Raw genomic sequence first — 13,681 nt, 5'->3', positions numbered from 1 at the left:
GTAAATGATGACAAAAGTTTCATTTTTTAAAAATGTAGTTGCTTTATAGACTGAATTGCACACTTGCCATCTGTATCAGTCTGTAAATGTTACAGTATAAGCAACTGCTATTATTATAAAGTCATAGAAAGGAGAATAGATGTCATCAGAAGGTCTTGATGTCTTTATCTGTCTTCAGGACTGATATATTGATCCAGTTCTCTGATCAGCTCTGTGGCGTCTGGTCTGTCTTCAGGACTGGCGCTCAACATTCGCTCTATGAGCTTGTGCTATTTCATCAGCATCACCCGTGAAAAACGAGACAGCATGTTAGATAATGCTCATCTTTGAGTAAGTGATCATAGCAGGCATTGATAATGTCAGCATATGTTCAGCACTAAAGAAAAAGCATGCTCAATTTCAACATTTTGATCGTGAAATTACACTTACCTCAAAGCTAAATTCCTTGGAGAACTTCGGTGGAAAAACCCTATTTCTTATATCCTCCCAAATCTAAAGTCACCAAAAAAAAAAAGAAATACTTAATTCCTTATAACATATCAGATATAGTTCAAGATTAATGCATAGATTGTAGTATTATTATTATATAATGGTCTAAAAGATGAATCAAACCTTTTTCTTTTCCTGCACTGTGATGAGATTATAGATGAGCTCAAAATATATGAGGCCCAGAGCGTATATATCCACCTTTTTGTCATAGGATCTTTCAGTCTCCTACATTTTTAGTTTACAACAATAAAAACTTTAGCAACAGATACACAAAAAGCATTATATGGATTATTATAATCAAGATGAAATCAAAATAGACATGCATATTCCTGTGCATGATTCATTACTAAACACTCCAATAGCTTTTATTTGGATTATGGGTTGTGAACCGCGTTTCATGTTGATTTAAATGACTCACTTGCTCCGGGCTCATGTAACTACGGGTTCCTGTTCTTTTAGTCCGTTCCAGCATGAGCTCATCATTGTCATTTTCTGCTGCAGTCACGAGGCCGAAGTCTCCAACCTTCACTCCTCCATCCTTGCTGAACATTATGTTTGGAGGCTGAAACAAAGAAGCAGAGCGATCAAAACTGTGTGCAAACCAGGGTTCCCTATCGGTCAGTCACTATACGTAGGTCATGACTGACCAATAGGAATCTCGCTAGAGAGGCCAATCTACTTCGAGTGAAACTAAAACAAGCCAATGCACATTGGTGTGCAATCATTTGCATCAGCTGTGCAGCCTCGCAGCGCGGGTATTTAACGAGCAGCTGTTGCGATAGCACACTAGCTTTTTGCTTCGGAGCCAAGCACTTCGTATGCTAACTACACAGAGTGAATCTGCAAGCCTCTTCTGGATCTCTCCACTTTGGTGCGGCTGGTAAGACCAGCGAGAGAGAACAGCGCACAGACAGGTGCACATTCCTGTCTGTGTTCGCGGTGACCGTTCTCCTGCATGCTTCAGCACCAAGGAGAGCAGTCCCTAAAAGAGCTTACACAATTCGCGTCTTTTATAAAAATAAAAATAAATTTAAAAAAAACATGACGTTCTATCTGTGCGTTTCTGGATGTGGTCGTTACCTGCGGTCACGGGATGGTCACGATCGCTGCCTCGTGTGTCTGGGCCTCGAACACGCTGAGGCAGCGTTCGTGGATGAGTCATGTACCCATTGTGGGAAGATGACCATCTCGGAGCTGCGGTCGAGACTCTCGTTCCTGCAAAGGGGCGGAGTCCCCGTGCCTCTGCCTCGATCCAATCCTCCTCAGAGGGTTGCTTCGGGCAGTGACACGGGAGACCCGAGGATTGCCGTGAGTACGCTTCCTTCGGGGAACCAACTTTCTAGGAACCCTCACCGAGTTGGACCCAGAGATGATGGCCATGCTTTCCCGGGCCACCAACATGATCGGGCTCGAGTGGAACCCTCCACCGTGTCCCGAGCCCTCAAGGCTGGACGATTGGTATCTCGGGGTGGTGCGTGCTGGTTCTCAGAAACCGACCCCAGTACCTTTCTTCCCGGAGGTGCATGAGGAGCTCACGGGGGCGTGGACAGCACCTTTTACTGCCAGAAACCATCTCAGTGGCTCCTCCTCCCTCACCACCCTTGATGGCAGCTAAGGGATACACGCGTGTCCCGACAGTGGAGCAGCTGTGCCCTAACTCCACTCGGCACGGAGAACCGTGTCTTCCTTCCCGGGCCTCTAGGTACTCGTCGGACCTATTCGACGAGGCTTAAGGGGGTCGCACACCGGACGAGAAGCGCAGCGCCGCGTCTAGGACAACTCGAGGTATCGCACACCGGATGCGCACTTTCTCAGTTTATGGTCAGCAATATTGTTATGTTTAAGGACATTATGGAATTAAGATAATGTCTGTACTATGTTGTGATTGTACTCTATGATTAAATACAATCGTTGCTAAGTTTGCAGTCTGAACACTTTACCTCAGGACATACGCTAACTGAATGAATTGAGAATATCACCTGAAAATCCGATAACATCAGCAATTTTCATTCAAGCAGCTGATTTCTGTAAATTAATGTAAAACTAAATGTATATTGCAGCACAGGGTGAAGTCAGTATGTACATTAACGACGATTTGAGACAAATAAATGTAAATTTAATACACAACTATGTAAATGGCGCTCTGTGGCGCGGCAGGGTTTTGAACAAGGTCCTGAGCCGTAGCTGGGCGCCGCGGACAGACGCTGAATGGCGCCGCCGGTGTGCGTACACTCATAGAGAATAATGTGTTCGAATTTTAAAGACATTGCGCTGCGCTTCTCGTTCGGTGTGCAACCCCCTTTACAAGGCCTGTGGGGAAGCTGCCTCTGCCATGCACGCCATGGCGTTGCTGCAGGTCCATCAGCCCAAGGCACTGAAGGACCTGCACAAGGGTGGTCATGATCCACAAGTTCTCAAAGAACTTCGTGCCGCAATGGACCTCACACTTCGTGCGACGAAGGTCACCGCGCGGCCAGTGGGTTGTGCGATGTCCACCTTAGTGGTCCAGGAATGCCATCTCTGGCTGTGTCTGGTCGACATGAGGGAGACCGACAAGCTCCAGTTCCTTAACTCCCCTGTGTCCCAGACCGGCCTCTTCGGCGACGTGGTCGAGAACTTCGCCCAGCAGTTCTCGGCTGTACAAAAGCAGACAGAGGCTATCAAATACATCTGCCGTCCTCCTGTGTCTGCCCCTGCTCCCGCACCGCAGCAGCAGCCTCCACCTAAACGGCGCCGTGGAGCCAGTCGCAGACCCGGAGATGGATGGGACTGCTCTCCAGGAGACGGTGACCGCACCACTCCTCCCCCAAAAAAAGGGCCGGGTGAAAAAATCTTCTGTTTGTGTTCCGCCGCTGGCCTCAAAAACCAGCGGTACCCAAATTTTAAATAAAAGAGCAGTTTCCTTCATCTCTGGGTCCGAAGAGGGCCCGGAGAGCAGTGGGAGGAGAGAATCCTCACCACTCTCATCCACCTCTTCTATCGCCAGCGGGCAGCAGTGTGCGGTCCAAGAACACCACCGAGCCGCCTCCTGCACCTCCTGCCCCGTGGAACCAGGTAAGTCTTGCACAGCACACTCAGACCCCGCTACGGGCTGCCTACCAGAGAGAGCCTCCCGAGCCGCGTCCCTGCGTTCCACCTCGCTGCCCCACCCCGGGTACGCCTACGGTCCCTTTTGTCCCGCTTGTACGGTCTCTGCGAGCCTGGTTAGTGCTCCCCAGTCTGTCTCGCTGGCGCATTCGGACCAGCAGGCTCGGCTATGCGATTCAGTTCGCCCGCCGTCCCCCCAAGTTTTGGGCCATCCACTCCACTACAGTGAGAGCAGCCGATGCCCATGTCTTGCGTGCGGAGATCGCAGTGGTAGCGATCAGTGGTAACCCCGCTCGGCCTGCTTCATATGAGACAGCTTCAGCACTGGCTTCACGGCCGAGTCCCGAGATACGGGCATGCAGTGTCAGGGGTGTGGACGGACCCCCAACTGCATTGGCACAACAATTGCCTCGAGTTGCAGTACATCTCGCTCTGAGCTGCTTGAAAAGGCCGCTACAGGGCAGGGACGTGCTGGTCCGTGCGGACAACACTGCGACCGTTGCGTACATCAACCGACAAGGTGGTCTACGCTCCCATCGCATGTCGCAACTCGCCCGTCATCTCCTCCTCTGGAGTCAGAAGCATCTGAGGTCGCTTTGAGCCATGTATTTTGAGCCGACGAGCTATCACGAGCTGTGCTTCCGGGAGAATGGCGACTCCACCCCCAGGCGGTTCGGCTGATCTGGAGAGAGTTCGGGGAGGCTCAGGTAGACCTGTTTGCCTCCTCAGAGACCTCCCACTGCCAGCTGTTTTACTCCCTGACCGAGGGAACACTCGGCACGGACGCACTGGCACACAGCTGGCCCCGGGGCCTCCGCAAATATGCGTTTCCCCCAGTGAGCCTACTTGCGCAGACACTGTGCACAGTCAGGGAGGACGAGGAGCAGGTCCTTCTGGTGGCCCCCTATTGGTCCACCCGGACTTGGTTCCCAGAACTCATGCTCCTTGTGACAGTCCCTCCCTGGCCCATTCCTCTGAGGAAGGATCTTCTGACTCAGAGACGGGGCACCCTATGGCACCCGCGTCCAGATCTCTGGAAACTCCATGTCTGGTCCCTGGACGGGACGCGGAGGTTCCAGGTGACTTACCCCCAGAGGTACTTAACACCATCACTTCAGCACGGATGCCGTCCACGAGACAGGTTTACGCCCTGAAGTGGAACCTGTTTGTCGAGTGGTGTTCTTCTCGCCAAGAAGACCCCCGAAGATGTTCGATAGGGTCTGTGCTTTCCTTCTTGCAGCAAGGGTTGGAGCGAAGGCTGTCTCCCTCCACCCTCAAAGTACATGCTGCAACTATTTCAGCTTATCACGACCACATAGATGGCAAAACAGTTGGGAAGCACGACCTGGTCATCAGGTTTCTTAGGGGGGGCGAGACGATTAAATCCTCCTCGACCCCCCTCCGTACCCTCTTGGGACCTTTCCCTGGTGCTTCGAGCACTTCAGGATGCTCCCTTTGGGCCTTTGCAATCAGTAGACTAAAAGCTTCTTTCCATGAAGACTTTGCTGCTGTTTTTGACACTCTCTTTCAAACACTCAATTTTGATAGACATGATGTACTCAAGACTTGGAAGTAAACACCCACTGCTGTGATTGGGTAACAGTTTAGCATATTAAAATAATTTTCAACGTAAAATTTTTCAAAATGAAGAAAACACGAACCATGTCTTACTGACATGATCTGGAACTTCGTTAAAAACAAAGTTCATCCACGCTTTCTTAATGTTAGGAACACAAGGATGGCAATGCAGAATTGTCAAGTGCTTTGTAATCCTCAGAGCATCTCTATGGTTTTATTGCTGGAGTAATCCTGTGTTTTCGACTCTCTCGAATTCACTACATGATATGTGTAAATTGGTGGGCGGGGCTAAAGAGGCAATGATGTAGAAGTGGGCGTCGGCCTTCTTCTGCAGAGGCGGTCTTTCATTATGACTTCATACTGAGACAAAACTTCAATTTCAATAAAAGTTGTTTTTGGACTAAATAGGAAGTTTTGTGTTCTGAAACTTACAGGATATTTTTACAGTACAATGACCTCTTATACAGTATGTCCGCATTTAAATTCACAATTCATGAGCTCTTCTGAGTTGTGTCCGAGCCTGATGTAAGCTCATTTTAGCGAGGTGCTCACCTTCAGGTCTCTGTGGATCAAGCCCTTGGAGTGAATGTAGTCCACAGCCGTCAGCACCTGTCCGCTGATCCGTGCCGCATCCGCTCTCCTCTCTGGGAAACTTTCCTTTGGAGAGTTTCTTTTATCAATCCAGGCTCGCAGCGTGTCTCCCTCACAGAGCTCCATCTGAATGTAGAGGAACTTTGTCCCCGGGCCACTGCCAGAACTAAAGCCAACAGATACATGGATTTTTAGCAGGACAAATGTTTGATGTTTGGTTTTTTAAAGAGTCCCAATACAAATATACAACTTAAAGGGATAGTTCACCCCAAAATGTAAACTCTGTCAGTAATGACTCTCCCTCATGTTGTTCAACCCCGTAAGACTTTCGTTCATCTTCAGAACACAAATTAAGATATTTGTGATTAAATCTGAGAGCTGGATCACTCCTCCATAGGCTTCTATGTTATTGAAACTTGCCGGCCCAGAAAGGTTAAAGACATCGTTAAAATAGTCCGAGTGACTACAGTGGCTCAACCTTAAAGGGATAGTTCGGCCAAAAATGATATTTAACCCATGCATTACTCACCCTCAAGCCGTATAAAACTTTATAAATGAAAATGATCAACGATCGACGCGCGTTCACGGGTGATGGAAGTCGGCGTACGAGGTATGACGTAGCGTAGGAACCAAAGCAAAACAAAACTCCACTCAGTTCACCCGTGAACGCGCGTCGATCGTTGCCGGAAGTCAGATATTTTCATTTATAAAGTTTTAAATATGTATATTTTTACGACAAAACCGCACGGATTACCCTCAGAAGGCCTTCGTTTATCCCCCTGGAGCCGGATGGATTACTTCTGTGAAGGATGTATGCACATTTTGGGACTTGAAGGAGGTGGACCCCATTGCTTCACATTATATCCACTGAAGGGTCTAAGACATTTTCTAAAATAACTGAAAATGTGTTCGTCTGAAACAAGATTGACATATGCATCTCGAACGGCTTGAGGGTGAGTAATGCATGTGTTAAATATCATTTTTGGCCAAACTATCCCTTTAAGTTTATCAAGCGACGAGAATACTTTTTGTGCGCAAAAAACAAACAAAAATAACGACTTTATTCAACTATTAATTTCCTTCTCTGTGGGCCTCGAGTGAGTTCACGTAGTGTAACAGCGCAGCGCTTCTGGGTTGTACGTCTTGTACGAAAGTCTTACGGGGTTGAACAACATGAGGGCGAGTAATTGCTGACAGAATTTTCATTTTGGGGTGAACTAACCCTTTAATGTTAGTAGAAAAATAGGGACTGCGTGACAATTGCTATTAGTGCGTTGCATCTGTGTCGAGGAGGCATGAAACACTTTCAGTCAGGGATAGGGTTGCAAATCGAAATATCGATTCCAGAATTGGATTCGAATACTTGAGGTCAGGAATCTACGGAAGCGTATTGCATTCACTTGAGGAAAAAAAATCTACTGTTTTTCTGAATTAATGAGTTAATTATCTCAGAATTACAAGATTTTTTTCATGAAAAACATCTTTTTCACTCTGTTTTTATGAATTAATGAGTTACTCAGAATTTTGAGATAATTAAGTCATTAATTCAGAAAAACAGAGCAAAAACTTTTTTCCTCAAGTAGGAATCAGATACTTGTTATAAAATTCAAATTTTCATTCCTCATATCGATTCCTTTGTGAGCATTTTAATATGATTTTAAACCATTCAAGCGCACGACGACTCACACGCTGTTTTCTGTGCTGCACACACATCCAAAGCACTCACAGAAAGTTATTTTAATGTGATTTTAAATTAATCAAGCGCGAGACTGTTTTCTGTGCTGCCGTCTCTATGATAACACTAATCAAACAAAAGACAAAGAGAAAATTCACTCGCTGTTCTTGACTGAATAACTTTTGTAACTATATTTGTAATGTATATTTTATTTATAAAGTGCAGTGTTATTTTTCCATTTGATTAGGTTGTGTACCTGAACACTATTTAAAACGTATCTTTGTTCAGTTGTATTTATTTGCTGCGATTGATCATTTTTTATTTGTTCTTTTTTAATTACTGAGTGTTTACTTGTTTTTAATAATGCATGAAATGTATATTAGTTAGGCTAGTTGTTTTCACTATGGTATTTTTAAACCACAGACAAACGTTCCTTGTGTAAGTGACCTGTTGATTTTTGTTCATGGTATTCAGCTACAATGAAATGTTTTGCAATAAGACTTCAATAAATGTGAATGATATCTACGTTTTCTTTTTTTTTTTACCATATTGGAATCGAAAATAGGAATCGATAATAATCGGAATTGATAAGTAGAATCGTTAAAGTTCGAACGATACCCAATTCTAGTCAGGCAGGGCCTTGTTTGTTTAAGAGTGAGTTGTGTTTTGCTGAATTACTCTGAGATGGTCTCTGAAGACTCGTATCTGTACGCCGTGTCCTCTTCCCAAGCTGTGTAGTAGCGGACGATGTTGGCGTTATTAAAACCAGCCAAAGCTCCAACCTCACGAAGAGCTTTTCTGTGGAGAAACAGAAGATATCATGACATTATGTTAGATGTAGTACAAAAACAAAAGGTATATTATAATACCTTTTTTTGGACATCATAGACATACAAGCAATTAAAAGCCAATCAAATTACTTTTCATTTACTTACTCTCGACTCTTCACTATCTTCACAGCATAATATTTGTTCTCCAGCTTTCGTCTTGCCTTGAAAACTCGTCCGAAGCCACCTTTGCCAATCGGATATATTGAGTCAAAGTCTTCTAAAAACCTACAAAGATAAACATAACTATTTTCAAAAGCTAAACTGATTGACAAAAACATTTGTAATAAACTGCATAGTTAAAAATGAAAACAATTAGGTTATGATTTGCCTTGATTTTATAGCTTGGTTTGAAGGTTGATCTCCAGACGACTTTGCCAGATTTTGTGCATTCATTGTAGGAACATTCTGTATAAGTTATGAAGTTGGAAGAGGAAAAACAATTAAATTATATATTTTATAATTTTATAACAATTAAAAGTCATTTTTCTTTCTTTGGAGCTGCATTGAAACTGGATTCATAAACACCAAGTAAACTTTTTCAATAGAACTTTGAATTTCCATTTTTATTGGTCTCATTTTACAGACTTTTTTTTGGATTTGCCTCGTACATTTTACAGCCACTACTTTATGGAGAATACTCGTATAATAGAGCTGCACGATTCTGGATAAACTGAGAATCCCGTTTTTTTTTTTTTTTTTATGTAGAGATCACGATTTTAAATATAGACAACTAAACAAAATATCACGTCATTTTCTAGAGGTTCTGACAAATGTTGATTGCTGCAATCTATTTAAAAAATATTTAATTAATGAATAAATTATTTTAAAAATATATAGGTTTGAGTGAATTATCCAATGACTCATTTATAAAGACTTCCCTTGTTTCATCACTGGATGAATCTGTGTTTTTGAACAAATCTCTTGAATGATTCAATAAATGAATATTTTGTTTCATCACTGGATGAACGTGCGGTTTTGAACAAATCTCGAGTGAATGATTAAATGACTCACTCATAAAGACTTCACTTGTTTCATCACTAGATGAATCTGTGTTTTTGAACAAATCTCTTGAATGATTCAATGAATGATTCATTTGTTTCATCAATGGATGAATCTGTGTTTTTGAACAAATCTCTTGAATGATTCAATGAATGATTCACTTGTTTCATCACTGGATGAACATGCGGTTTTGAACAAATCTTAAGTGAATGATTCAATGACTCACTCATAAAGACTTCACTTGTTTCATCACTGGATGAATCTGTGTTTTTGAACAAATCTCGAGTGAATGATTCAATGAATGATTCACTTGTTTCATCACTGGATGAACATGCGGTTTTGAACAAATCTCGAGTGAATGATTCAATGACTCACTCATAAAGACTTTACTTGTTTCATCACTGGATGAATCTGTGTTTTTGAACAAATCTCGAGTGAATGATTCAATGAATGATTCACTTGTTTCATCACTGGATGAACATGCGGTTTTGAACAAATCTCGAGTGAATGATTCAATGACTCAATCATAAAGACTTCACTTGTTTCATCACTGGATGAATCTGTGTTTTTGAACAAATCTCGAGTGAATGATTCAATGAATGATTCACTTGTTTCATCACTGGATGAACATGCGGTTTTGAACAAATCTCGAGTGAATGATTCAATGACTCACTCATAAAGACTTCACTTGTTTCATCACTGGATGAATCTGTGTTTTTGAACAAATCTCGAGTGAATGATTCAATGAATGATTTACTTGTTTCATCACTGGATGAACATGCGGTTTTGAACAAATCTCGAGTGAATGATTCAATGACTCACTCATAAAGACTTCACTTGTTTCATCACTGGATGAATCTGTGTTTTTGAAAAAATCTCGAGTGAATGATTCAATGAATGATTCACTTGTTTCATCACTGGATGAACATGCGGTTTTGAACAAATCTCGAGTGAATGATTCAATGACTCAATCATAAAGACTTCACTTGTTTCATCACTGGATGAATCTGTGTTTTTGAACAAATCTCGAGTGAATGATTCAATGAATGATTTACTTGTTTCATCACTGGATGAACATGCGGTTTTGAACAAATCTCGAGTGAATGATTCAATGACTCACTCATAAAGACTTCACTTGTTTCATCACTGGATGAATCTGTGTTTTTGAACAAATCTCGAGTTAATGATTCAATGAATGATTCACTTGTTTCATCACTGGATGAATATGCGGTTTTGAACGAATCTCGAGTGAATGATTCAATGACTCACTCATAAAGACTTCACTTGTTTCATCACTGGATGAATCTGTGTTTTTGAACAAATCTCGAGTTAATGATTTTTGATACCGTAGACATCAGTATTTATATCCGAACTGTAAACTTTTATCCCCTGTGATCATTTGAATGATTGTAAGATAGAAATAATGATACAAAGATGTTTCATAACTATACTTGACAACCGCTCTGTCTGGCTCAGATCGCAGATCTGAATGTTTGCTGTGATCGTACTTGTCAAAGGTTTAATAGCTGTCATTTAGGAATAAGGTCACATGGGTATTTGAATGGAGATTGTAAATTTTTAATGATTAATCGTGCAGCTCTATCATATAATGAAGCACAGCATACACAACCCGAACCTCACATATGTTTTGCTTCCCTAAAACACTCTTTTTCATTGTTACAGTAAACTTTCAATTGTTATTGTAAACTTATTAATGTTCCAATACCTCTTTGCCCTTGGCCTGGCCGTTCGGTGACAGAAGAAAAGTTGGTGCTAATCTAAAAGAAAACGTGTATATTTTATATTACTGATGAAGAAAAAATAATGTAAAATCTAAAATATGACATTTAACAACTGTAAACGCTTACTTTATTTTCGGCTTCACATCCAGTGGGCTCACACACTGCAATACAGGTTGTATTTCATAAGTCCAAATATAAAATGTTAAAATACAGTGGGCCCTATATTAACAATCTGAAACGCAAGTATCAAGCGCGAAGCGCAAGTACCTTTGTGGGCGGGTCTTGGGCGCTGTTGCTGTTTTACCGGCGGGATAAATGACTCTTGCGCCCGACGCAAGTTTAAAAGGGGTTGGTCTGAAATAGCTTCATTATTCATAGGTGTGGTTTGGGCGTAACGGGAAATAAACCAATCAGAGCGTCATCCAACATACCCTTTAAGAGCAGGTGCGCATGTTGCATGGCGGATTGCTATTATTATGGCGGATTTACTGCCAGGAGCGGTTCACAGCCGAGGAGACCGACGCTCTTGTCAGGGCCGTGAAAGACAGAGAAGTGACGTTGTATGGGGATGGGAGATTTTTTTTTTTTTCTGGTTCTTGACGGACAAACTAATTTGTCAGATGTCCTTATGTGTCTTGCCACTATTGGGCAAACAGGTCTGATCCGTCATTACTACAATTAGCCTGAAAAATTTGTGTAAATGTGTAAGCTAGATTTAGGCCTACATTTTTTTTTACATCTTCATGGACACCACAATGATTTCCCTCATGTGTTAATATTTTTCCTTGTTATAATGTATGATTTGCAAAAATAAAAACTGCTGCATCTGTGTTGATGAGAGAATCAAAGTGTATGCGCGTTGTGCACCCGCTACATTATGGCCAAGCATGCGCGCTTAAAATAGCATAATGAACAACGCGCAACGCGCCACTGACTTTAGACTAGGTTTGTTCTGGTCAGTGGCGGAATTGTTTTCTGGAACTGCAAAATAGCATGAGGGAATGTTTGCGCCGAAACACGCCTCCTTTTTGCGCCGACCCGCCCAGGGAGCGCGAGTTCATTCCCTAGTTTGCCGGCGTGCGTCTGTGGAGGGAAAAGCCCGCTTTGCGCGGGTGCAAAATAGGAATGATACATGCGTCAGTGTACAAAGTCATTTGCGCCGGGTGCAAGATAGGGCCCAGTATGTTTTATGAAACTCATAACCTCTCATACGTTATTGCTTGAAGTGCAAATGCTGCCAATAACACAGACTGGACTTACAGGACTTATGGCCATAGGAGAACTGACAGCAGACGAGTCTTTGAAGACGATGTTATCACTGGAGCTGAGAGTTTCACACGGGCTGTTTGACGAGAGTCGTGCATCCTCAGATTTACTATAAAACACATGAACATTCAACTGCATTGCATCTTTCTATCATTACATATTATATGCACAACGTAATGTTTAGTTAATTTAAACTTACGTCGTCTCTTGGGTTTGTGAAGAGGTGTCATCTTCCGAACTCTGTTAATTAAAAACATGCATGTGCATTAGTCAACACTAACATAGACTAGTACACACATAGCTGAACTTCTGAAGGGTCCTGCCTGTGTGGTCCAGCCAGACTGATCCTGAAGTTCACTCCAAGCGCGCTGAGCTGCATGTTGCTTCGCCTCTTTCGAGCTCTTTCCTTGTCCTTCAGGATATTCCTTCCCGTCTATGACAACTTTATACACAAACCTGAAGAAACTAATGTCAGTTTTACGCTTTCAACTCGTACACATATGAACAGTGACGGGCTGTGCAAGACTTACTCTGGGTTGTGAGGAGGGCCTCTTCTCTCCACTAATTGGAAATCATGCACAAGTTTATTTTTCTGGCAGAAGTTATTGAGATATGCAATGTAGTTGTTGTCAGGCGTGGAGCTTCGGGAATCATCAGCAATACTCAAACTGTTCAGGCTAGCACTTAAATAAAGGACAAGATATCAAAATAAACAGATCAACATGTGGAAAATATAGTAAAAGAGCTTATTAAATCAGTGGTTCCCAACTGGGAGTTCAAGGACAAAACTGGCCTTCCACTGAACTCCACAAAACTCCCTTTCCACTGGCCTTAGGAAAACAGTAAACGTGGACAATATGTATTTTAATGGGTAAATATAGGAGGACTATGTCAAAGTCATTTATATTTTGCCACAGTTCCTGCCATGACTATACCTGAATATTGGCATGTAGATGCAAAGTGAGATATTTCAAGCCTTTATTTGTTATAATTTTGATGATTATGGCTTGCAGCTTATGAAAACCTTTTCACAATATTCTTATTTTGAATTTGGGGTTTTCATAAGCTGTAAGCCATAATCATCAAAATTATAACAAATAAAGGTTTGAAATATCTCACTTTGCATGTAATGACTATATAATATATTAGTTTCACCTTTTAAGTTGAATTACTGAACTTTTGCACGATATTCTAATTTTTAGAGTTTCACCTGTATTTTAGGTGGCGCAATCGAGCCATTTTGCTACACCGAATTCTGAAACCCATATCTGACGTCAATTTGCACGACCTTTGCACGTGCAAAGTTTCAAGAGTTATCAAGCAGATTTAGGCCCTCAAAAATGCTATTAAGTTCCACCCTAACAAGCTATCTACACTGTGGCTTGTATTGAAAAAGGATTCACTTGCAGTGAGGATAGACGTGG

The 13,681-nt window shown here is 42.4% G+C and overlaps 1 protein-coding gene across 1 annotated transcript in view; it reads right to left on the bottom strand.

The window, feature by feature from the left end:
• eif2ak2 (eukaryotic translation initiation factor 2-alpha kinase 2) overlaps positions 1-13,681 on the bottom strand; it is a 39,094-nt gene continuing 25,413 nt past the window's right edge. The window contains 15 exon segments of the mRNA XM_056232636.1: positions 1-194; positions 196-269; positions 430-492; positions 613-714; positions 908-1,051; positions 5,707-5,911; positions 8,099-8,218; positions 8,356-8,475; positions 8,579-8,655; positions 10,976-11,027; positions 11,118-11,152; positions 12,252-12,366; positions 12,457-12,497; positions 12,581-12,713; positions 12,788-12,940. Of these exon segments, the coding sequence (XP_056088611.1) occupies positions 146-194; positions 196-269; positions 430-492; positions 613-714; positions 908-1,051; positions 5,707-5,911; positions 8,099-8,218; positions 8,356-8,475; positions 8,579-8,655; positions 10,976-11,027; positions 11,118-11,152; positions 12,252-12,366; positions 12,457-12,497; positions 12,581-12,713; positions 12,788-12,940 (1,483 nt within the window). The 3' untranslated portion in view covers positions 1-145.

This window comes from Rhinichthys klamathensis, unplaced genomic scaffold (assembly GCF_029890125.1).
Source record: "Rhinichthys klamathensis goyatoka isolate OS25496 unplaced genomic scaffold, OSU_Roscu_1.1 h1tg000352l_1, whole genome shotgun sequence".
Lineage (NCBI taxonomy): Eukaryota > Metazoa > Chordata > Actinopteri > Cypriniformes > Leuciscidae > Rhinichthys > Rhinichthys klamathensis.
The sequence above is the reverse complement of the archived record's forward strand: the minus strand, read 5'-3'. Positions and strand labels throughout refer to the sequence as shown.